This window comes from Petromyzon marinus, chromosome 10, assembly GCF_048934315.1.
Source record: "Petromyzon marinus isolate PM22_M1 ecotype Great Lakes invasive population chromosome 10, UKy_Petmar_22M1.pri1.0, whole genome shotgun sequence".
NCBI classification, from domain to species: Eukaryota; Metazoa; Chordata; class Hyperoartia; order Petromyzontiformes; family Petromyzontidae; genus Petromyzon; species Petromyzon marinus.
In genome coordinates, this window is record NC_133676.1 from 11938328 (window position 1) to 11961385 (window position 23058).

Sequence of the window (23058 nt, forward strand, 5' to 3'; positions counted from 1 at the left end):
CCTTAATGTGCTTTTTCTTGAGCCACTCCTTTGTTGCCTTGGCCGTGTGTTTTGGGTCATGGTCATGCTGGAATACCCATCCACGACCCATTTTCAATTCCCTGGCTGAGGGAAGGAGGTTCTCACCCAAGATTTGACGGTACATGGCCCCGTCCATCGTCCCTTTGATGCGGTGAAGTTGTCCTGTCCCCTTAGCAGAAAAACACCCCCAAAGCATAATGTTTCCACCTCCATGTTTGACGGTGGGGATGGTGTTCTTGGGGTCATAGGCAGCATTCCTCCTCCTCCAAACACGGCGAGTTGAGTTGATGCCAAAGAGCTCCATTTTGGTCTCATCTGACCACAACACTTTCACCCAGTTGTCCTCTGAATCATTCAGATGTTAATTGGCAAACTTCAGACGGGCATGTATATGTGCTTTCTTGAGCAGGGGGACCTTGCGGGCGCTGCAGGATTTCAGTCCTTCACGGCGTAGTGTGTTACCAATTGTTTTCTTGGTGACTATGGTCCCAGCTGCCTTGAAATCATTGACAAGATCCTCCCGTGTAGTTCTGGGCTGATTCCTCACCGTTCTCATGATCATTGCAACTCCACGAGGTGAGATCTTGCATGGAGCCCCAGGCCGAGGGAGATTGACAGTTCTTTTGTGTTTCTTCCATTTGTGAACAATCGCACCAACTGTTGTTACCTTTCGATTTAAAGCTTTCGTGACTGCAATGATTCATCTTCTTTGGTTCTTTCGGTAAAGTCACGTAGAATGAGAATAAAATAATAAATTGATAAAATAAAATAACACAATAATATTCTCACGACGTTTCGGCCACAACACAAGCGGCCTTCATCAGGTGAAGGGAGCGAGACTGTCTGGTAGGACAGCGCTGTCCTACCAGACAGTCTCGCTCCCTTCACCTGATGAAGGCCGCTTGTGTTGTGGCCGAAACGTCGTGAGAATATTATTGTGTTATTTTATTTTATCAATTTATTATTTTATTCTCATTCTACGTGACTTTACCGAAAGAACCAAAGAAGATGTTGTTACCTTCTCACCAAGCTGCTTGGCAATGGTCTTGTAGCCCATTCCAGCCTTGTGTAGGTCTACAATCTTGTCCCTGACATCCTTGGAGAGCTCTTTGGTCTTGGCCATGGTGGAGATTTTGGAATCTGATTGATTGATTGCTTCTGTGGACAGGTGTCTTTTATACAGGTAACAAGCTGAGATTAGGAGCACTCCCTTTAAGAGTGTGCTCCTAATCTCAGCTCGTTACCTGTATAAAAGACACCTGGGAGCCAGAAATCTTTCTGATTGAGGGGGGGTCAAATACTTATTTCCCTCATTAAAATGCCAATAGATTTATAACATTTTTGACATGCGTTTTTCTGGATGTTTTTGTTGTTATTCTGTCTCTCACTGTTCAAATTAACCTACTATTAAAATTATAGACTGATCATTTCTTTGTCAGTGGGCAAACGTACAAAATCAGCAGGGGGTCAAATACTTTTTTCCCTCACTGTACATATAGACATGTGAATAATAATACAGTACAGTTGTGGTTTGCGCACTGCACTACGAATCCGGCGACCCGAGTTCAATTGCCAGCATCGCTAACAAATATCTGAATTGGTCCTAGGGCATCTCCTAAGTGGTGTTCACCACCCACGGCCTCGTGTGCCGTAGCAGCCTTCAAAGGTGCTCGCTAACATCACTTGCCTCAACAATCTGTTCAAGGGTACATGGAGTGGGGGGGGGAATCGTTGTATTTGTGTTAACCTTACAGTTCGAGTTCCTGTGATGCAAGTTGATGTTAAATTTCGATTTAAAGCTTTCATGACTGCAACGATTCATCTTCTTTGGTTCTTTCGGTAAAGTCACGTAGAATGAGAATAAAATAATAAATTGATAAAATAAAATAACAATATTCTCACGACGTTTCGGCCACAACACAAGCGGCCTTCATCAGGTGAAGGGACGAGACCTGATGAAGGCCGCTTGTGTTGTGGCCGAAACGTCGTGAGAATATTATTGTTATTTTATTTTATCAATGTATTATTTTATTCTCATTCTACGTGACTGTACCGAAAGAACCAAAGAAAAAGTTGATGTGAGTTACTGACCTGCCGTCCCGTCATGCAGTTGTGCAGCCTCAAAATAATGCATAAACACATCTAAATCAGTTTTTTTCGCTGAACCTGGCAACCCTGACTCTTGACCACATCTTACATTATTGCGGAGTGATGTCTGCTGTGATATTCGACATCTTCACCAAGCCACAATGACAGACCAACAGCCCCCTTGTTGACCGAAACGGCACATGGATGCCTTCATCCAGCAGTGGAGTGATAAAAGGCCAATTCTTATATTTAATATTGGTCTGAGTTGAATATTCAATATCTACCTACGTAATACTGCTCGTATATGAATCGCACGTTGCTCAAATCAACTTTCTCCAGTTTTAATGTTTTCAAGCCCCCACGCACAGCGCGATCTCCAACTACAAGCCGGTCAATCTTTCTGCCCTCTCTCTCCACTCTGAATAAGGACCATTGCCAGACACGTCTATTTCAGAACAAATCTATTACCCGTTGTTGTGGAGCACTGTTGGTAAATAATGCATAAACAGACCTCCGTTCTGCGTCTTAGCGTATACAATAATCATCTTTGTTTTAGTCATCGACCTATTATTATAATTGGCTTGCAGACAAAATCGCAGGGCAATTTTAATGACATCGGTGGCAAGTTCGTTTTTTTTTCGACGTAACAAGTAGCCCGCGTGTCCTTGGGACGTGACAATCCGTCCTTCCCTCTCTAGCCAGCCAGGCAGCGAACACAACTTTTTTTTCAAATATAGTACGACACGTGCATTCCTAAATGTAAACACACACAGGAAAAATCATACAAATATTTTAAAGGTCACACACGGCGGTCTACTAGAGCGGCAAACACACATCCTTTGGGTTGACAGCCATCACAGTGAACGTTTGTGAAGAATATAAAGGACATCCTAGTGGGGAGGAGATGTAAAGTGATTAGCCGCTGGGCTATGTATGTTGAACTTCTTTCGCACCGTGCGTAGCCAACCGTGCTATGAACCCGGCGACCCGAGTTCGATTCACGCTCACGGCCAACATCGGTGACGAATATCTGAGCCGATAGTGGGCCTCCTCTATGTCGACTCAGCCTTAAACGAGTACCCGGTGCGACGTCTAAAAATCAGTACTGGCGAGACAAAACGCGGCCCGGCGTTTTGCCGGCCACGCAACCCCCGCGTGTGCTGGCCTTAATAGGTGCTCACTAACAGCAATTTCCGCAACGGTCTGTTAAAGGCTACGTGGAGGGGGGAAGGGGGGGGGATCCTTTGTCTTGTTTAGATTTCCTGACCGCAACGACAGATCGCGGCGGGGTTCTGCACCAGACAGACGCCGAATTGTCGAACTCACGCCCCCTGCTGCCTCCGCCGAATCGCCCTCGCGCGCTGTTGCACGCGGGGAGGGAGCGGCAGTAACTTCAAAGCGCGCGCGCGCCTCGTCAACAGAGACACTTCTCAATTAGCACAAGCGGCCAGTTGTTCCTGCGGGGGCTGGGCACGTGGATGATTCAAAAGGGTGATTGTTTTTTTATTACTAAATATCACTTCAAAGCATGCTTGCAGAGGTTTGGGAAACACACAGGAGTGTGTCCTGTTGCAGCGCATTCACGGGACGGATGGGAAACTCGATACCAGAGGTGATGCACAGATTCGTGTGGGTGATTTATCGGCATCAGCCATGATCAATGCACTGCTAGATGAAGGCCTCCCTCCGAAGCTGTTCCCTCTCGCATAATCCTGTGATGTAATACTCCAACCGAGCACGTTCACACGAACTGGGACCGCTTTAAGATCCCTTGGCCGTCACTCCGGCATCAATATTTGTGACAATAGGCCATGCAAACGATATGCGAGTGTTACTCTAACGTGGCGGCGTGAACACCAAATGGGCAAACGAGACCGATAAAAAAAAACAATAGAGACGATGAAAGAAAACGCGGCTATGAATTACAAATGATCAAACGATTGAAAGAGGTGGAGAGGTATAGTTATACACCTGATGAAAGTTGAGGCACGCCAGCTTGAGATTTTTTTTATGGGGGGGGGGGGTATCTTCAAATGGATTCCAGATATCGAAGCAAAAAGCCAACACGAGCTTGTGGGGCACTGTCACGGTAGATATTATTGGAGGGCGCAGCGCGAACAGTGCGGCAACTGCGGGATCTGAGCGAGGGTAGAACGCGTTGGCAAAGATGCGTGGTGGCTGGCATCAACAGCTTTGGCCACGATAACGTCTCAATATTGTCAACTGGCTGAACGCGGGCCGGATGTGCCCTGGGAAGACCATTTGGATTGGCTCATCGGGGAGAGAAGTACAAGTCGGTGACATTACGTTAAGTTGCCCGCCATCAAACCTGAGTGTCAGCCGGAAAAATATGGCTGGTGGCCTCTGGACTACCGCAAGGTTATCATAGGCAACATTAGTTACAAATTTCCCAACTGCTCCAGTAGCCTTTATTTGTCACCGAACCCATTGAGGAATGGGTGCGATGTCAGGGTGGAAAATTATTTGAGGGTGTATGTACAACCCTGTCAATCCACTGCTGGATGAAGGCCTCCCCATGCTGTCAGTCACGGTGGTTGTTTGACCATACAACCACGATGGTCTATGCGGGTTGAAGAGGGGGGCCCAGGACCGGTTAGCTGCCACTCGTCTAAAACTCAGACCAGGGAGGGACGTGTGCAACCTGAAACCTCTATGGTAATAGAGATCACATGCAACGATTCGTGCAAGACCTGCAATGTATGCATACTATACTTTCCCGTACCTCCGATTAGCACTGTTGGCTACGTATGGTGCGAAACAAGTTCAACATACATGTTAACGGTTTCCTGTTACTTTCACAAAAATTTAACACGATGTACAAATGAGCCTAAAACGAAACACTGATGGGACAAAAGCTAAAGCCTTTTTCAAATCGCACCCTAAATTATGCCAATTGAATTCCCATGGGTGTTGTCTACCGAATTAGGTTTCAGAACGTGTGTGCATCTTGGCCAGTGCCTTGGCGTGGTTGATAATGGGCCCTGCCTGATGAAAGGAATTAAATGGGGCCTCCTGTCCAACTTCCCCCCTTTCTGAAAACACAGCAACAGGACCCATCCGGACCATTGGCCCCGGTCCAGCCGCACTGATTGTACTCTCGATAGCTAACGGAGCTTATCTTGACACCGTGAGCATTTAAGACTGCGTCTCACCCAGACGTCAAACACATGTCGACACTCTTGGAAAACGTCGGATTTTATTGAGGAATAGACCAGAGGTTATCCTCTCGGCACGCCCTCCCCAGCCGGCACGACGAGTCGCTCCGTGCAGACGAGGTCATGGTAGGGTTAGGGGTGCGGTGGTGGGGGGAGGGGGGGGTTGTGGACGAGATACGGCTTGGAGGCTTCCCTCGTTATAACCACAGGTCCACCGCGCTTCAAACAATAACGTAAACCAGAAGAAATCGACATGACTGCAGACGCGCATCATTGGCATTAAAAATAACAGTAGGGCAGGTCTTCCCATGCAATCAAGTGTACTTTATTTCATCAGGTGAAATCTCGTTGGAGATTTGTTATCCCGCTTCAAAAATATCAGATAAACCTTGGTAAATATTTTCCCATCAATATTCTTTTTTAATTTGAAATGTGGGTTCTAAGTCTGGCACACCATGACTTGGATTTGCAAATACAGATCCTGTGATATCCACATTCACTTTCTGCAGTTGGCGATTTTTTTTATTTCCCTGCAGAAATATCAGCTGAAAATGCACCGCTGCTTTACTTTTGCTGCGCTACCAATGCTGCATTACTCGGTGCAGCACAACAAAAGCTACCAGACACGTGCCAACCAAATTGTTATAAAAGCAATGCAAGCTCTGAACGAACTTCAATAGACAGAGCCAACTATTGAAAAGATGACTGTAATAAAAAAAATTGGGACTTAACAAAAAAAATAGTGCACACAGTTGCCAACCAGAAGTAGTGCCACAAGTAACATAGGTACCCAAATGTGTCTTGCATGACATTCGTTGACACTCACTCATGTGCGACAGCTCCCACTGCAGCACTTGTGACACTGCTCCTGAAAACACATCCTCGTCGTGTTTCCTTGCAGCTTTGTCCGTAGACATTTAGCCGTCAATCGCACTATCGTCAGTTGTACAAAAATCAGACGGAGCTTACTTATTGTACTGTAGTATTACGTGGTATTTGAAGTGGACCCCGTACAAACGTGAGCCCCCACTCTTGGATTCTGAAGCCCAGAGTGCCTCCTGAGTGCCTCCCACAGCACAAACCCACGAACTCCATGGAACACCTCCGTGTGGGGGCCACACGCGCGTTTCACCTGCGACCGAGGTTTGTGGCCGACGCCTGTGGCGAATCCTTTATAAAACTGTTGCGTGCATAAAACACAAAACCGGGTTGAACGCTCTTTCACAGAGGGGACTCGAGCACTACTGGTCGCACACAGGTACACTCAGCGACCGCACGTGCAGCGTCCCCTCTCTCTTCAACTCACTCCCACTGGGCAGGGACTGAGGGGTTGGCCTTGGTTTGGGTGGTGAAGGTGGGGGGGGGGGGGTAGATGGGGGAGTGGAGGTGGAAGAGAATTAGGGGATAGGTTGGGGTGGCAGGGGGGGCAAGGGGTCGAATAACAGTTGATTCTGTGGGGGAAAACAACGGTAAAGAGAGGAAACAATTAGACAAGTAAACAAAACAAACTCGTACAGAATGATCAACATGGGTCTTATTTACTACATACAATTAATCTCACATTTTGGTCCACTAAGCCAAACTTCTGTACACAGCATGCTGCAAGAAAACAAATGGTCTCAAAGTCCCACTGGCTGATGGACCAAAATCTTATTTTCTTTTTACACGATGAAAAAGATCATTATTCAGTATGCAATGCCCACAATAAACAATGGCAGCACAAAAATTTAATAAGTGTGAATTAGATGTAAGTGTTATAATATAAAATGTGTTTTGTGTGGGCGTTGAGGTGGATCATCGCATTTTTTAAATCAAGAGCTATCAGCCACCTGAGAGTAAAGGCCAATACGCAATCTTGGCTCGAACTTCTCACGAAGAACACATTTACTGTGGGCAGGTATGACAACTTGGTACAGCATTGGCCTAGTGACAGGTGTTGAGTATAGCCTAGGAAAGCGGAGTTTGTCGAAAAGAATTACATGAATATTGGTCTGCAGAGAACAAAACCTTGGTTAGGCATGTTGACCTCTGATCTGATTGGAAGTTTCTATCCCAGTTGCTCACTTAGGGGGGGAGCATCCGTAAAATTTGTCCAAATTGGGCATTGACAACTGAGGTGGCCTTGGAAAAACACCTGAAAACCAACAAAGCGATTTTGTTTCAATAACCCACACTAACCCCATTGGAACACTTAACAACCCACTTTTGGCTGCACAACAAAAGTAATAATTAATTAATCTTGTCCACATCATCGACCTAATGTGAACAAAATTCATATTTTGTAGGCAATGAGTATGTGTGGGTAATGCATTTTTACCAGGACGCCTCTCAATCTTTACAAAAAAAAACCGCAGCAACCATTCCCAGCAACGTCGGCCACAAACCTGCCCAAGAGCATCGGGGCCCCCTTCAAAGTAAAACCTTTGCTAGAGCCATCGCCCTGTGGAGTCTGCAGCATACGCACCTATGTGAGCTTCTTTGCCTTGTTGTATAGCGCATCCACAACCTTGCTCATGCTCTGTATTGTCTCCAGCGCCGACTCGTACGTCTTGTCCACTGGCGGCTCCTCCCACACGATCAGGACGCCCTCGCCCTGGTCAAGGATGCCTGGACATGCGCACGCATGCGTGGATGTTAATGAGAAGCTCCAAGCCACACATCCGCTCCGTATGTGTGCCGAACTTCTTTCACACCGTACGTAGCCAACCATGCTAATCGGAAGTGCGGGAAATCGGAGGTGCAGGAAAATTCAAGCATATGCATCAGTGGGAAGAACGGAACTGCAATGGTAGTGAGAGTTAAGAAGCGTTGTGTACAGATGCACATTGAGGCGTTGATTGCCTTTGCTCATCACTGAATTTGCATTGTGCTGAACGAACCTACCGTAGAACTTTTTGTCCAAAATCATTTGTGAAAGCTTCTTTTCCACCAAGTTCTAAAAAGAATGCAATAACCGTTAAGAAACATGAGATCAAATAAAAACATTCCCTAAAATTGAAATAAGGTAAAAAAAGTACAATTCACCTCTCCCTTCACAATCCAGTCAATTGTTGACAGATTCAAGAATGAATGAAAATATTAACATTGTGAATGCAGGACCTATATAGCGACTGCATGGGTTATACAAATCAATCACAAAGAGGAATTCTAAACTATTTGTCTTCCAAACCCATTATGATGCATGTATAATGCTTGATGATAACGTATCAATATATGCATAATTACTTCATCCTGTGATTTAATAAAAACACAAGTAGGTACTTACTTTCTTTAGCTTGATGAGTGTTGCCACATGGTCAATCTAAAAGTAAACATATAGCAACGTGTTAAAACCGAAGAAATGGATGGCAATTGAAACTTATGTGGATTATGTAAATAAAAGTGTCGCATGAAGTTTAAAGACTTTCAGGAGGCTCCTACATTGGAATGTTTGACTAATCCCCTTATAAGCAGTGTTTTTCATTGTCCTGGAAAAAGTCCATGCATTGCACGGAATACGACTCAAAAGCTCCACACAATAATCCAATGTTGTACTGCCAACTGTATGTATGCAGAACTTTTCGTACACCGTACGTAGCTAACCGAGCTAATCGGAGGTGCGGGGGAAGGCCAACAAACTTCCTGGCCACGTCGCCACCCAAGCCTACAACACCTTGTATTCTCAAATAACAAGAATCAACCCTGTAATATCAAAGATCCCACGACATTGGGCACATTTAGGCTAATCGTCACAATGAGGAAATGAGCAGAGAGATGGTAGGCGCAGGATGGTTATTCATTTGTTTTACTGCCATCTATTGGCTACTTCGCAGCCCAGCAGGTCTGGGAGTTTTGCACATCTCTACAGGAGCCACCAAGCTTAGCTCCTGACACTTTCACAGATAAAAAAAAATATTACCACCACGCTCGGCTCTCGGACTTCCTTTGTTACAGTAGCGGGAGAAAAGCTGAGAACTCGTACCTGTACCCTCGAGAAGGGTTCAATGACGCGGATGAGGTTCTTCTCAAGGAGGTTCTGATAGAGCTTCTCCAGATGCGTCGCAATGATGGGGTCGTTCTGCAGCTCCTCCTTGTACTCGCACAGTGCCTGGACAGGATGCGGCAAAGGAAACCCGCATCACTGCCCGCCTGACCGTACCACCACCAAGGAGCTATAAGTGAGTATATCGACTGATGTGAAGGTGCCGAGTGGTTTTTCGCACTGCAGGAGCATGAGGGAGGGTGGAGGCATGGCAAAGCCTTCATCTATAAGCGAACTAGTCGATGATGATGAGCTTAAGTCAAGCAATGTGACATCTCATGTAGCAACACTGGCTTTGCAACAACGATGGGATCAAGCAGAAGGAAGCATGGCAAGGTACAATAATAATAAAAAAATCATAGCCCATTGTTAATCAACTGCTGGATGAAGGCCTCCACAAGCCATGTCGGTCAACTGCTGCACGGCCAACATGAGGCTCTTCATCTCAGGTTCCAGCCCCACGCTGGACACAGCTTTTACCCTGCCTGCTAGTCTAGTCATTAGGATTTGGTGCTCTCAGTAGTAAGGTATGGTGGCACCAATAGAATCACCATCGTGGATTGGCCTCGAGTGCATTTAGGTAACAAATACATTCATTCGCAAGAGACTTGCATACAAGTATTTAAAATACGACAGAACTCTTTACACTAATACCCAGTTTGCATTTTGGGGCTTTCCGAAATAAGTTGGATTTTTTATTCAAGATAAATTAAACTTTAAAGTTATGGTTATGTGACCAATTGTAAAACTTGAGTCATGTCAATGTGATTTTACTCTTCATCATCACCATCAGCGATGATCTATCCACTGCAGGTTGAAGGTCACATTGAAGCTTCAAAACTGTGCTGGAACACCTGGGACATACAGCCTGTGTAGGTTTTGAAATAAAGACCTGTGTTTTGCAGATTGTATATTTTTAGAAGCAAATATCAAGAACTAACACGTGCAAGGAAATTAATGACACCAATAGTGGGGATCTCACCTTGTTGAAATCTGACAGGGAGCGGTCTTTGCTTGCTTGCGCTATACTTTTCATGGCATCTGTCTGCAAAACAGCAAACAAAGAGAAGACACGTGTCAGCAAGAGGCTATAGCTCTATTCAAATTGTGGTTTTTTTTGCCAACGGTCAGTATTGCGGACTGTTAAACGGCACAAAATAAGTCTCACCTTCCTGCCGGCGTAGCGGAGGGCAAGCTTTCCACTCACTATGTTCTGAACATCTTCAGGCCTGTGACACATTTAAGAAAGGCAGCACTTACCCAACATGAAATCACCCTGAATGTGCACAAACTCAAATATCAGAAGCCGAGTAGGATTCATAATAGTAGGGTGGTGAACTGCCTTAGGAATACAAATTGCTGAAGGCATGAGTTGCGAGGTGGCCAAAAAATGCCAGTTACAAGTAATGGATTCTTGAAACTCTGGGTGAAGCTTTATGAACCCCTCAAGCATTTTTGGCTTTCATCCCACAAAAGAATCCAATTAATGTAATTGCCAAAACATTTCAATACAGTACCCTCCTGAAAGTTATCCTAGTTAAATAATTAATAAATAAGATTTGTATTTATACTACAAATGCTTTCTCTAAATGGCCAAGCTGCACAGTCACGTTCCTAGACCTGATTCACTGCAATCATTTAAACCCCCTAAATCTGCAAGGGCGCACGTCAAGAACAAAATAATCCAGCGGATGGGTGGAAATATTTACGTGTTGAGCATGATCTTGCACAGCAGCATGTATTTGAGGGCAGTGATGGCCCTTGGGCTGTCGATGGAGTCATATCCCTCGAAGGCTTCGTAGAAGTAGGAGTAGGCCGTCTTCCAATCCTTCTCCTCAGCCGCATGGATTATTCCTTAAGGTACAAACAATGACAATGCTGACAATATGCTCATGTAAAGTGATCGGTGCCCACATGTCAATTACTCTCACCTCCGATTAGCGCGGTTGGCCACGTGCGAAATAAGTTAAACACACTCAATGCAGAATTGTGAATACGCACCATCCATTCTGATCCAGGAACAGATCATAGGGCGGGCTATGGCAGAGTTATGAAGGACTAACAAAAGCTTGCATTATTAAAACAAAAATTGCATTATAATGCATAATATGCAAGTGTAACGATGCATCAATTCATTAATATCGATTATCCTTGCATTGAATTGTGTTAATTATTTATATATGTACTCTATGCAAGTAGTTTACATGTCCCTTCCTGCCACCAGAAGTAATGCACAAAACCTGAATCAGAATTTATCGATTTGTGGGCCTACTAATAATCTCTACTCCACATGACATACACCATCCTTATGCAGTATCTCTTAGCCAATAGCATTGCAGTTTGGGTATTGATAATACGCTCATTTATCCAGGAAAGCCTTACTGAGCCTTAAGACTCTTTTTGAGGATAGTCCTGTCAAGTGTTTTCAGAAGGGGTGATGTTACTTTGTGTAATCCCAACTGAGTAATTTGCAGGCAACTTTTCAGCATTGGGGAATTTTGCTAACACCAGTTACATATTTTTTTGCTGTATCTACGTGACTTTACCGAAAGAACCAAGAATACAGTTACATATTCTTCTTGCTGTGAGGCACAGAGTATTACCACTGCACCACCCTGCTGCCAAAATATACAAATGAACTTGCACAATTCTCACACACACTAACGGTATGGCCACAGCATGGCAAGCACATACACACCTGACTGCATGTCAAGAGCCGCCTGCATCTTGGGGGGGCAGTAGATGCCGTTGGCCGTGGTGCGTGCGGACGTGAGGGCGGCGCGCGCCCGCGGGAGGTTGCTGAGTGCGTGGTAGGTCTTGCTCTCCATGAGTTGCACCTCCACCAGCAGTGCTTTGTCATCCAACTTCTTCAGCTCCCGAAGCAGCTGGGAGCCTGAAGTAGCAGCAGGGGGAGAAGCAGCACAATCATCAGCAGTACATGTAGTCGAATAAACAGCAGACGCAAAAATCAGCAGATGGAACAGAATCAGAAACAGGATTAACATCCAGAAATAATAGCGGGAGCAACATCAGAAAAAGCACCAAGAGAACAGTATTGTCAATTAGAAAAACAGCAGCTGGCACAACAGGAATTGGCAAAGGGATGGCGTTAAACAACAGCAAGAGCATATGGAAAAGACACTTAAAGCGTAATGGGGGGAAAAACTGAGGACCACCAATGAAAAGGAGAATGAACACAGGAAAACTATTGGGGAGAATGAGGTTGATAAGCTGAAGCGAAGTACGATGATGGGGTGAAAGCAAGAGGCAGGCGTGACAACTCACCGAGCTGCAGGGCTTCTGGGTACCGCTTGGTGTCAAAATAAAGCGCCACGAGCCGAGCCTGTGGTGAGACGCCACAATCAAAGTGAAACATGAGTGCTCCAGTGAAGCCTACAATTACATCAACTTCAGCGTGACAAGTTGTTCCGTCCCCTCTGCTGGAGCACTCGTGCCCTTGGAAAGGGCCTTTGACCGATCACAAATTTTATTCTCTTTTCTTAGCTTCAATTAAAAATATTGTCTTTGTTCACCTTACGTTCCAATTATTAGTACGCGTTGGAACAAAAGTCTGCTTAATGCCAACATCGCTCCCATGCAGTATGAATACAACACCTTTATCATGACTATATTTTATGTTTGCATATACCTTGCCAGAATATTACTTTAAGCACTGGTCGCAAAAGGCCATGAAAAAATATTGTATTTCTATACCTCAAGTGCCTGCCTCAGAAATGTCCTCTTCTCTGCTTTGGCCCATTCAATGCACTCCAAGCACAAGTCAACCTAGGAAGCAGACAAACTCGGCATTACCGATACATCGCAAATGTGCAGCAAATACACAATCCAAGGTCATCGCATGGTAAATCATATGAAACGTATTATTGGACAAGGGAATTCAATAAATCACTTCAGTAAGTATGATTTAAGTAAAACAATTGTTGTGAATGGGGTATAACCCACAATAGTTTTAACCATAGACGTTTATATTTTTTTCATTATGTGATACATCTGCCATCTTGCAGAACATCGGAGGAAAATTTTCAACACATGAGAACAAGGGTCATTCCCCATCTACTACTCGATATATACCAAAATAGCTCTGATATAAGTAACACAAATATTGTCTTTTTACTTATAAAGGACGTGGTACAACGAAAATAAATGGATAGTAGATGTGACTAGAGTAGATAAAAAATGAAAATCTGAGCAGTGGACCCCATTGAATAACCTGACTTTGGGCTTAGTATTATTTAAGGTGCATTCCAAGCTGTGTCACTCTTGGGGGTGAACAGGAGACGGCAAGCGTGTGGTTACATGGGAAGAGAGTGAGACGCACCTCCTGCCCCGTGGCCGCCTCCATGTCCAGGAACATGTCGAGCAGAGAGCGCACCAGGCGCGCCGCCTTCGCCTTGCTCACAGAGTTCAGGAACGGCCGCACAAACTTGAGAAGCCCTCCCAGCTCTGAGGCACAGAAGGTGCAAGGACAGAGCAGAGTATGAATTCAGCGGAGGAGTTCCATACATTTCAGTTCAGTAAATGTTCTAACCACAACCAGACTGCTACGTCTCCTTAAGAATGCAAAACTTATTCTTGTACATCTCCCTTGTAGAAGCGGCTTCTTGTATCAATGGGATATTATTTGGCTTCCAATTAAATTCTTACAACACAAACATTGTCACTGTTTGTGTAACTAGATTTCCTGTGGCTATGTCACACTTGGCACCAGAATTCAGCATTTTGACATCAATGTTGAACTCCTAAAGATAATTTAATCTGTGGGCCCCATGCAATAACAATGAATCATAAGAATCCTAAAAGTGCCTTTGACCATGTGTTTATGAACTGTGTATATGTGGCAACTGCTCATATCCACACTAAAGTACACGTTTAGGATATACATTTTAATAAATAGACATTAAGGTGTAATCACATCTCCCGGATGTTGCGACATGAGCTGTGACGTAACAATATTTTGTGTGGCAAGACTTTCCAACAAATGCAACTTATAAAAGTACGAATTGGGATATGGGCCATGTCATCGGCACTCAAAGACTTTTGCAGAGATAAGACTTGTTCAATGTCAATTTAACAGCAAATGTCCTGCACATGGATATTAGAAACTGTGTGCATAGCAATAAAAGGCAAGAAAAACGAGTTATGCATGATTAGACATAGGTTGTTAGGAGTGGAATAGTGTGGTTGGAGAAGGTTATTTATACCGGCGGCCTGGCCAGTCTTGGCCAAAAGCCCCCCCAGCTCCAGGATGCTCTGCTCCTTCACCCGAATGGCTTCTTCATCCTCGTCCTCCACATCTCGTTTGACTGCAGAGGTGACGTTAATCAAACGTTACTTCAAGTCGCACTTTAATTTGGAAAAAAAAATATCCTACATTTTTGCACAGGGATTGGTAAAATTTCGAAATTGCAAAAGAACGTGCACCCGAGTTCACATCCAGAAGAGCATCAAGATGACCATCAACATATTTTAAATAAAAATAAAATATACCTTCTCCAAAAATACAATATTATTTTCATATAAATATGGGGAAATGGAGCTGCGTTGAGGATGACTGGTAAAATTTGGCTACAGTAAAACAGCGTCCTCTAGATTTCAAAATCAGAACATCATTCAGTTGAACACTTAAAAATCATTAAAATGAAAAAATAAAATATCGCATATACAGACAATATTATAATACAAATATACCAATTTACAATTACATTGCACACAATTAAAGAAACGAACATACATCTTCCATAAAAAAATAAACATTATTTTCAATGACAATAACAGCAATAAATAAACACTTTATAAAATAACACTAATAACGTTCATCATAAATTAACCATGGAGAGACTTTTTAAAGTTCGGCCCTAATTAACTGCCAGCTCTTTTATCTTGGGTTCACATTCATTAACTGCGTCTCTCAATGTCCCATTCGCTGTTCCAAAACAGCTGCGCACCAACCATCCGATTCAAGAGCCGAATGGCTCACAGGACTATACCAAATAAAAAAACTATGAAACTATCAGAATTGTAGCTGAAAAGGACTACGCTTTGAAAACGGTGTTATTGCTAAAGTTGTTTAAATCATCATTACACTCACCTAAAATAACAGTCACATGTGTGAACCAGCCTATGGACAACTTTTTTACCACAGCATCAAAAATTGTTTTGTCAATCTCAGCCCATTCCGAATCTGTATGGATGAAATAGATGCAATAATCCACATGCTTATGTGTAATGTCATCGTAATGCGACACCAACCGTCCGGTATACAAGGTAACACTGTAATGTCATTCGTGCCACTAGGCTTGAGAGCGCACAACAAAGCATGACTCATTGAAGTTAATAGGCCGGCATTGTGGGTACATTTTTTGGCATCCCTTTCCTTTCCAATCGGCATTGTACACACACCTGTGAGCTTGTGTAAATTACAAGTCGGTTCATAAAGACATACGTGTGCAGTCATAGTAATAATATAGTTTCTCTCTGAACCAGTTTAATTTTACTTAGGATCATAGTCCTCACCTACAATTCTAATGGGTTGGTGGCACGGCTGCTGTGGAACAGGAACGGCGGGGGGGTGAAACCGGAGTTTATGATGATGATGATAGTAAAACGTGTCCGAATGAGAAGACGAGATTTATAAGAGTTGCCGCCACAAAAAAAGCGTAACAGGGAGAACATTAACACTTAAACAAGGCTACCACATTAAACACTAATAACACGGATACCACTCATGCCAGTATTACTGATACAGTAATATTAACATCAATATAAAAAAAACTCCCAAATAACTGACAACCAATAAATTAAACATTACAAATAACAGTACATATACTATATTGACAATAGAACTACCAATTACAAAGCAACAATACTTATCAATGAAAAGAACATTTACAAATATAGGTTTTACACCACTACTAATTAGGTATAAAATAATAACCCTACCAATCACACCACTAATTAAAACACTATTCACGCGGACACTTGTCTAACACTTACCCACTGAAACAATTCCACCAACAGAAGCCATTTACACCTAGGGCACCAACACCTCCAGTCACAGCTGCGCTACTACTACTACTACCAACAATGTCACTATTACTTAGCGTGTACAATGCTAACAAGCGCTACAAATGACTGCGAGAAACCCCGTGAACTCGACACAACACTCTTGAGGCGCATGTGCCGCGCGGCCTGGCTCTAGGCGAGGCGTGACTCAGCCGAATTGAACACCGGCCCCGCGCCGCGCGTCTGTCTCCCTCGTCCCCGTTTCGTGCGCCCGTCTCTCCTTTTTATGGTCTCTTCGTGTCCCCGTCACCGCTCCGTCGCCCCCGCGCTCACCGAGCTGGTGGAGGATGTCTATGGAGGTCTTCTGGTCGCAGTGCAGGAGCGACTGCGCGCGATTAAACTCCACCGCGGCGGCCGCCATCTTCAAACTCGCGTCAGTAGGTCCCGCCCCTCTCCAACTGACCCCGCCCCTCCCCCCCGCGACCCCAGCCCCGCCCCTCTCCAACTGACTCCGCCCCCCACGACCCCAGAGCCTCGTCCCTCCCCAATTGACCCCGCCCCCAGTCCCGCTCCTCTCCAACTAACCCCCCCCATCACCCCCGCCCCGCTCCAACCGGCCCCGCCCTCCCACAACATAAGCCCCTCCCCTTTTCCAGTAACCCCGCCCCTTCGTATATTTATCCGGGAGGAATCCGATGAGCGATGAGGATTTTTTTTTATTAACAAATGTCCTGTAGGGGCGGGTCAGAAAGTTACAACAGCAAACAATACAAACACAGATAGGAGTGCAAAGTAGAGGAAAGGAAATACAATCAAAGGTAACAAGTATAATGCAAATTATTTGAGTCTTTCGGTAAAGTCACGTAGATAGGTTCAAAGAAAATAACAAAACATATTTTTATTTATTTATTTTCTTTGAACCTATCTATGTGACTTTACCGAAAGACCCAAAGAATATGAATTCCTGCAGTCACGAAAGCTTTAAGTCAAGATTTAAGTATAATGCAAGTTTAACACGTAGGCTTTCGCGACCAATATTATTCATTATAAAGATTTTTGGGTTAGATCGTGTAAGTGTAAATGCGTCGTAACCCTCCACCCCCCGACACAGCCAGTAAGGTTTGTCACGTAAACAACTCGGCAATTAGTTACTACCTCAGCACACCGGCGTGTTGGAGAGTAAATCGACAACATTGAGAGAAATACAAATAATTTTAACCACTCTGACAAGCTACAGGCTTAGTGTGCGTCCTGGAAACGTATTATTAAGTAATACATCATACAATTCCCTATAGAGGAAACACATGCTAATTAACTGATTACTAATCGATCATATAATACAATACCCCCTCCTCTGATCTCTGCACCTGATGGGTTCAGTGATAACGCCGTCCTGCTGCTGCTGCTCTATTTAAGACTGGAAGCAGGTGGATTGATTGCTTCACTATTCTGGCAAATCGCCCGATAATGCTGGATGTAATTGATAGATTAGTAATCAGTTAATTAGCATGCGTTTCCTCTATAAGGAATTGTACTTGTAAGATGTATTACTTAATAATACGCTTCCAGGCCGCACACTAAGCCTTTAGCTTGTCAGAGTGGTTAAAATTATTTGTATTTCTCTCAATGTTGTGGATTTACTCTCCAACACGCCGGTGTGCTGAGGTAGTAACTAATTGCCGAGTTGTTTACGTGACAAACCTTCCTGGCTGTGTCGGGTGGTGGAGAGCTACGACACATTCACACTTACACGATCTAACCCAAAAACCTTTATTGTGAATACAATGCAAGATTGAGCAATGCAGCGCAACAAAAACAGTCGCAGACCACACCAAGACAACAACAGCCCCTGAAAAATATAGCAACAATAATAACCACTTTGTGAACAGCCCCCATAGAGAATTAAAATTTTAAAAAATAACCTTGGCTCGGTTATTAGTTCCCCGCCTTTCACTCTCAGAAAGGCTCTAAACGAAGACGACACTGTTGTCGCTGATTCTGACATGAAACCTGAACCATCGGCAGGTCCGAGTGAGTGATCTTTGAGGTAAACAACAGCGACACGTGAGTAAACAACAGCGACACGTGAGTAAACAACAGCGACACGAGGGAGTCGCCTTCACGGCCCTTGAGACAAACTCGGGAGACGGCGAAACACCGCGAGACTCGGACGTGCAATGCTGATGTACCGTATCTGTTCTGAGGCAGCTACTAAACGGGTGTTTTACTCGTTTGTTAAACTATGTTTAAACTGTAAAGTAATGCTTACGTGGTTAATTGTTATTTACAATTTATAGTTTTGCCTTTCGCCCACGATCTGACGACTGACCGGCATTAAACGCTCTGCCTACCCCATTGGTTCTTCGCAAATCACGTGGTTGGCGCAGCGGACCAATGGTGACGCGAGAGGGCATCTTGTCGCGACCTTTGACCTATGTACAGAAGGACGGGGCCGTTACCCGAAACGTCGACCGTTCTATATCCGTATAATCGTACGTCCAAGGCAGTGTCTGTGTTGATATATTGCTTTATATACACATCATTAGTGCTCGTACACCACTGCTGGTGTAAGGACATTAGTGTTTGCAGTGGCCTTGAAGCCGCCGCCGCTGCTGTTGGTGGTGGTGGTGGTTGCCAGACGGTCCCAGGGGCCGAGGCCGCCGGTGTCTCAGCGCCGCTTCGTTGCTGTTGGCAAATCGGCGCCAGGAGCGAGATGCACCACCCGACACGGGCTGGCGTGCGGGGCGGCCAGGACCAGTTCAACTGGGACGACGTGAAGACGGACAAGTACAGGGAGAACTACCTGGGTGAGACGCGGCGGCGGCGTGGCCTAGCCACAGCCCGAAGCAGGCCGCTCTTTATGCACTTGCCGTCAGCCACGCGGCCCACTCGGAGTGAATCATTCCGGCGGCTTTGGAATAGATTGTAGACCGGTTCGGGCATCAGTGTCTCATCAGCAGAGGCTGGTTTTGCTTGGCCAGTGCCGATGAACTGTCAGATCTTTACATATACAAGCGCTCTCTGATAGATGCGAGTTTATTTGCTGCACGGATTATCCTGTTTAGCCAGTTGCCCGGATATTTCACACGGGAGAAACGAGCACAGCAACAAAGACCAACAATCAATATTTTACATCGCTCCCAGAATGTCGTGCCGCCAATTGATATGGGTTTAAGCTGATGAAACGACATTCAAAGAATGTGTAGTTTGCTTATTTTACTTCTACCGTAAAGGTATTCACAACGACGCTAATGGTAATTGTATGTTGTTGATACAGCACTCATGAAAAAAAGCGCTCAATAATTAAATTGTGTTAACTAAAATAGACTACGCATCGTTCCCATATTTGCTGCGTCACGTAAAAATATAAAAGCATAGCAGTTAAGCATTGGTTTAGCAAAGCTGATTGCTGATGAGATACTGAAGGTCGAAACCGGCCCAGCGTTTCCTTGTGTTAAACCAGTGCTGCTGACAAACGTCACGATAGCAGGTGGAAAAATACTTTTCACGTGGAGATATTTTCTGGAGCTATGGCATCGGGAAAACTCTCCATGGAGCTCACAGAACATACGGATTGTGCTTTTTTGCACGGCCCGAAACGTTTTAACACTAGTTTGTTTGCATTTAAATGTGTTCAAAATTGCCGTCACCGTCTTCAGGACCTTCCAAGGAGTTGCCCGTTTGTCCTCCGGTCATCTATATTCCACTACCCTTCAATTGTCCTCCGCTCCAGCAACCAAGGCCGTCTGTCCAAACTCAAAAACCCTCAATCAACATTCGCTGTAGTGGATGCTCCTCTGTTGTGGGCCCCATTGTGTACTATTCCCATTACCTGGACGTCTTCCCTGCAGACCCTTCCCCTGTTCAAGTTCAGGCTCAATACTTTTTTGTCTGTTAAGTGTCATAATTTGGAGTCTTAACTGCCTCTGGCATGTAACTTTTTTCCCCTCAGTTAAAAAAATCCTCAAACACTCCACCCTTCGTCAAACTCTAGGATGTGCATGTTTCACACATTTTGCAGTGTTGAGGCAGTCATCCAAGTAATCCAAATTGCATTGTAATACTTTAAAAAGTGGCCCTTCATGCACCGTTAGTTAAATAGCAACATTGATGTTTAATAAAGTGGACTTTCAACTCCAAATTAGTGGATGTTTAGCCTTAGGTTACTTTTACTGTACCTTTGATTGGGACCTTTGTGGCACGTGACTACACCAATACAAATAATCATCTTTGGTTCCTGTGCGATGTCGCGTTGGTGCAGGAAATTCACTGATGGCACCCGTGGGCCGTTGGCAGAAGGGCAAGGACCTATCATGGTTCGCAAAGGATAAAGATGGGGCCAATCGGGTGCTGTCTCGGCAAGAAGAGCTGGCGGCCGTGAAGCAAGCTGAAGAGGAGGCACTTATGACTGCACTGTGAGACAAACCGCCCAGTGGCATTATATTAAGTCAAAGTGTTTAACTTATAGAGTGCGGTTTAAGTTGGGAACCATAGCAAGTTCAGAACTGTATCGTCTTATTGAAAACATGAGCTGGCTTTGCCAATATATTTTTTTAAAGCAAATGGTGAACAGTTTGAGCACACGCCATTATTTACTGTCCAGATATATGGTTCCCGATAAAAGCTATGACTTGACATTCTCATGTTTTGAAAACGTTCCACAGAGGATACAAGAATGTGAAGAAACAGCCCACTGGACTAACACGTGAGGTAAGTGTGACGATTAGGTTTTTAACATGTATAGGAGTCCTAAAATAGGCAAACTAATAGGCAAAAAGTACATTTATACATGCTCATAATTTCAGTGTTCAATGTATTATCTTGTCAGGAATTTGCCGACATCTGCAAGCGAGGGACATTGGAAAGGGATGAAAAGGACATCGAGCGAGTTTCTGGTCTCGGCTCTTCACGGTGAGGGTTATCTTGATAACAATGTAAGGATAATTGATGCATTTTAAGCTTTTTTTTTTATGCGGGTTTGTCCTTATGTTTTTGCAGCCCTTCCCATATGCTGTCAAAGGAAGACAAAGAGGCTCAAAAGCAAGGATTGGCTGTCTTCACGGTGGGACTTATTGCTTGTATTTTGGGTTTGTCAAATTGAGCTTTCAGGGATAATTGGCCAACACACTCCATTAATCTTTTTATAATTTTGCAGCATCATCATCAGGCTGACAAGAAAGTCGCTACCGAGAACACAGACAAAGAACAGAAGAGGTACCATAAAAACACCATCTGAAGATGTATACATTATGAAATTGCAGATTGTAAAATTAACAAGTTATATTTAACTGCAAATTGTGTTCAATTGCAGGAATAAGAAAAAGAAATCTAAGAAAGAAAAACGAAAGAAAGAAAAGAAAAAAAAGCACTCCAAAAATACAAATATCAGTGGCTGCTCGTCCTCCGACTCAGAAGATGGAAAACGGTTCTCCAGCAAGTAAGTCTTGCCCAGATTTTCACATCGATATTTTCTGGCATATTGTTTGGTAAGCACAGGCCCGAGGCGTCAGGTTGGTCACCTGCAGTATTATGACTGAACACTATGGATTAGAAGATAGCATTGGTGGTAGTGTTGATGGCATTTATGAAACCATTGCAGTAATTTTCTATTCCCTTGGTTCTTTCGGTAAAGTCACGTAGAAGGGAAACAAAATAATATATTTTTATTATTTTATTGAAACAATAAAATAATATATTTTTTATTATTTTATTGTTTCCCTTCTACGTGACTTTACCGAAAGAACCAAGAATATGAATCCCTGCAGTCAGGAAAGCTTTCAATCAAAATTTTACTTTCTATTTGTCCGCAGTAAACAGAGGCCATCTCCACGTCCATCAGAACTGGAGACAAAGTCAAGATACGGTGGCAGAAAGGAGCACGAGAGATTCCCTGGGCCTCGGCACAGGAACAACTCGGATTGCTCCATGGAGAGAGATGGGCCTGGTGGCAGCCACAAGCGCCCACGCCGCACATCGCCACCGCAGAGGCAGCAGAGAGGCGTTTCCATCAGAGACCAACACACACCAAGGCACAGACACGACTCTGACAGCTCGCAGGAGGCCAGGGAGAGGAGGGATTCCAGGCGCACCCGAGACTCATCACCACACAAGTCCAGGCATGGACGCCCCTCCCACAGCCCTGGGGGCCCTAGAGGCCCGACCTTGCATAGCAGACGCTCACCCCCATCCACACGCCCATCACAGCAACGTCGGCGCAGACACGACTCGGACTGAATATTAAAAAATCTGCTGTCCACTGAATACTGCAGATTTTAGTTCACTTTGTATTTTTATGTAATGAATGAAAACGTGTATGATGTCTGTCAATAAACAAGTTACTTTATAATGGTGTTGAGTTTTTAAACATATTTACATGCTCATCATTTAACTGTTTACAGCACTATATTCTTGGTTCTTTCGGTAAAGTCACGTAGAAGGGAAACAAAATCATAAAAATATAAAACAATAAAATTCTCACGACGTTTCGACTGCATCACAAGCAATCATCAGGTGTGAAAAGCACAGCAAGAAAATTTGAAAAAAGTGGCAGTTATTTTTAACGTTAGCACCACTGAGAGCAATTTGACAAGTTTGTTCAGATGGACGAGTCCATCTATGTTCGGAAAAGAGGAGGGGGGAGACGAAAATAATGGATGCGGTCTGAAAGCCACCGTAAGCGTGAACAATCAATTAAAACCCGAAATGGTGTATCAAATCCTTCCAATGATT

At 44.3% G+C, this 23058-nt stretch overlaps 2 protein-coding genes across 4 annotated transcripts; one reads left to right on the top strand and one right to left on the bottom strand.

The window, feature by feature from the left end:
- Positions 1-5309: 5309 nt before the first annotated feature.
- Positions 5310-16787, bottom strand: PSMD11 (proteasome 26S subunit, non-ATPase 11). Of its 2 annotated transcripts, none has more exons than XM_032951223.2 (14): positions 16663-16787; positions 14529-14630; positions 13646-13770; positions 13021-13092; positions 12592-12649; positions 12005-12199; positions 11016-11160; positions 10475-10535; positions 10289-10351; positions 9247-9372; positions 8551-8586; positions 8169-8220; positions 7750-7892; positions 5310-6736 (listed from the first exon to the last, which is right to left on the bottom strand). In XM_032951223.2, exons 1-13 carry the CDS (start codon positions 16748-16750, stop codon positions 7750-7752), a joined length of 1266 nt encoding a protein of 421 aa, XP_032807114.1. In that variant the 5' UTR covers positions 16751-16787; the 3' UTR covers positions 5310-6736. The 2 variants fall into 2 exon arrangements, with proteins under 2 accessions (XP_032807114.1, XP_032807115.1); XM_032951224.2 differs by lacking the exon at positions 16663-16787 and adding an exon at positions 16321-16634.
- A 1734-nt stretch (positions 16788-18521) lies between these two features.
- Positions 18522-22675, top strand: C10H1orf35 (chromosome 10 C1orf35 homolog). 2 transcript variants are annotated; one of them, XM_032951222.2, is made up of 8 exons: positions 18714-19136; positions 20591-20744; positions 20994-21039; positions 21158-21240; positions 21328-21391; positions 21485-21543; positions 21641-21766; positions 22140-22675. In XM_032951222.2, exons 1-8 carry the CDS (start codon positions 18764-18766, stop codon positions 22561-22563), a joined length of 1329 nt encoding a protein of 442 aa, XP_032807113.2. In that variant the 5' UTR covers positions 18714-18763; the 3' UTR covers positions 22564-22675. The 2 variants fall into 2 exon arrangements, with proteins under 2 accessions (XP_075922290.1, XP_032807113.2); XM_076066175.1 differs by lacking the exon at positions 21328-21391 and having other exon boundaries at positions 18522-19136.
- The last annotated feature ends 383 nt before the right edge of the window (positions 22676-23058 follow it).

Bases quoted from the DNA above. Each gene is read 5' to 3' on its own strand.
- PSMD11 (XM_032951223.2), bottom strand. From the start codon at position 16,750: ATGGCGGCCGCCGCGGTGGAGTTTAATCGCGCGCAGTCGCTCCTGCAC. The intron at 11,161-12,004 runs GTGTGTATGTGC...TTGTACCTTAAG, and splicing joins GGCTCTTGACATGCAGTCAG to GAATAATCCATGCGGCTGAG. The intron at 10,536-11,015 runs GTAAATATTTCC...AATGTGTCACAG, and splicing joins TGCAAGATCATGCTCAACAC to GCCTGAAGATGTTCAGAACA.
- C10H1orf35 (XM_032951222.2), top strand. From the start codon at position 18,764: ATGTACAGAAGGACGGGGCCGTTACCCGAAACGTCGACCGTTCTATAT. The intron at 19,137-20,590 runs GTGAGACGCGGC...GCGTTGGTGCAG, and splicing joins GTACAGGGAGAACTACCTGG to GAAATTCACTGATGGCACCC. The intron at 21,544-21,640 runs GTACCATAAAAA...GTTCAATTGCAG, and splicing joins ACAGACAAAGAACAGAAGAG to GAATAAGAAAAAGAAATCTA.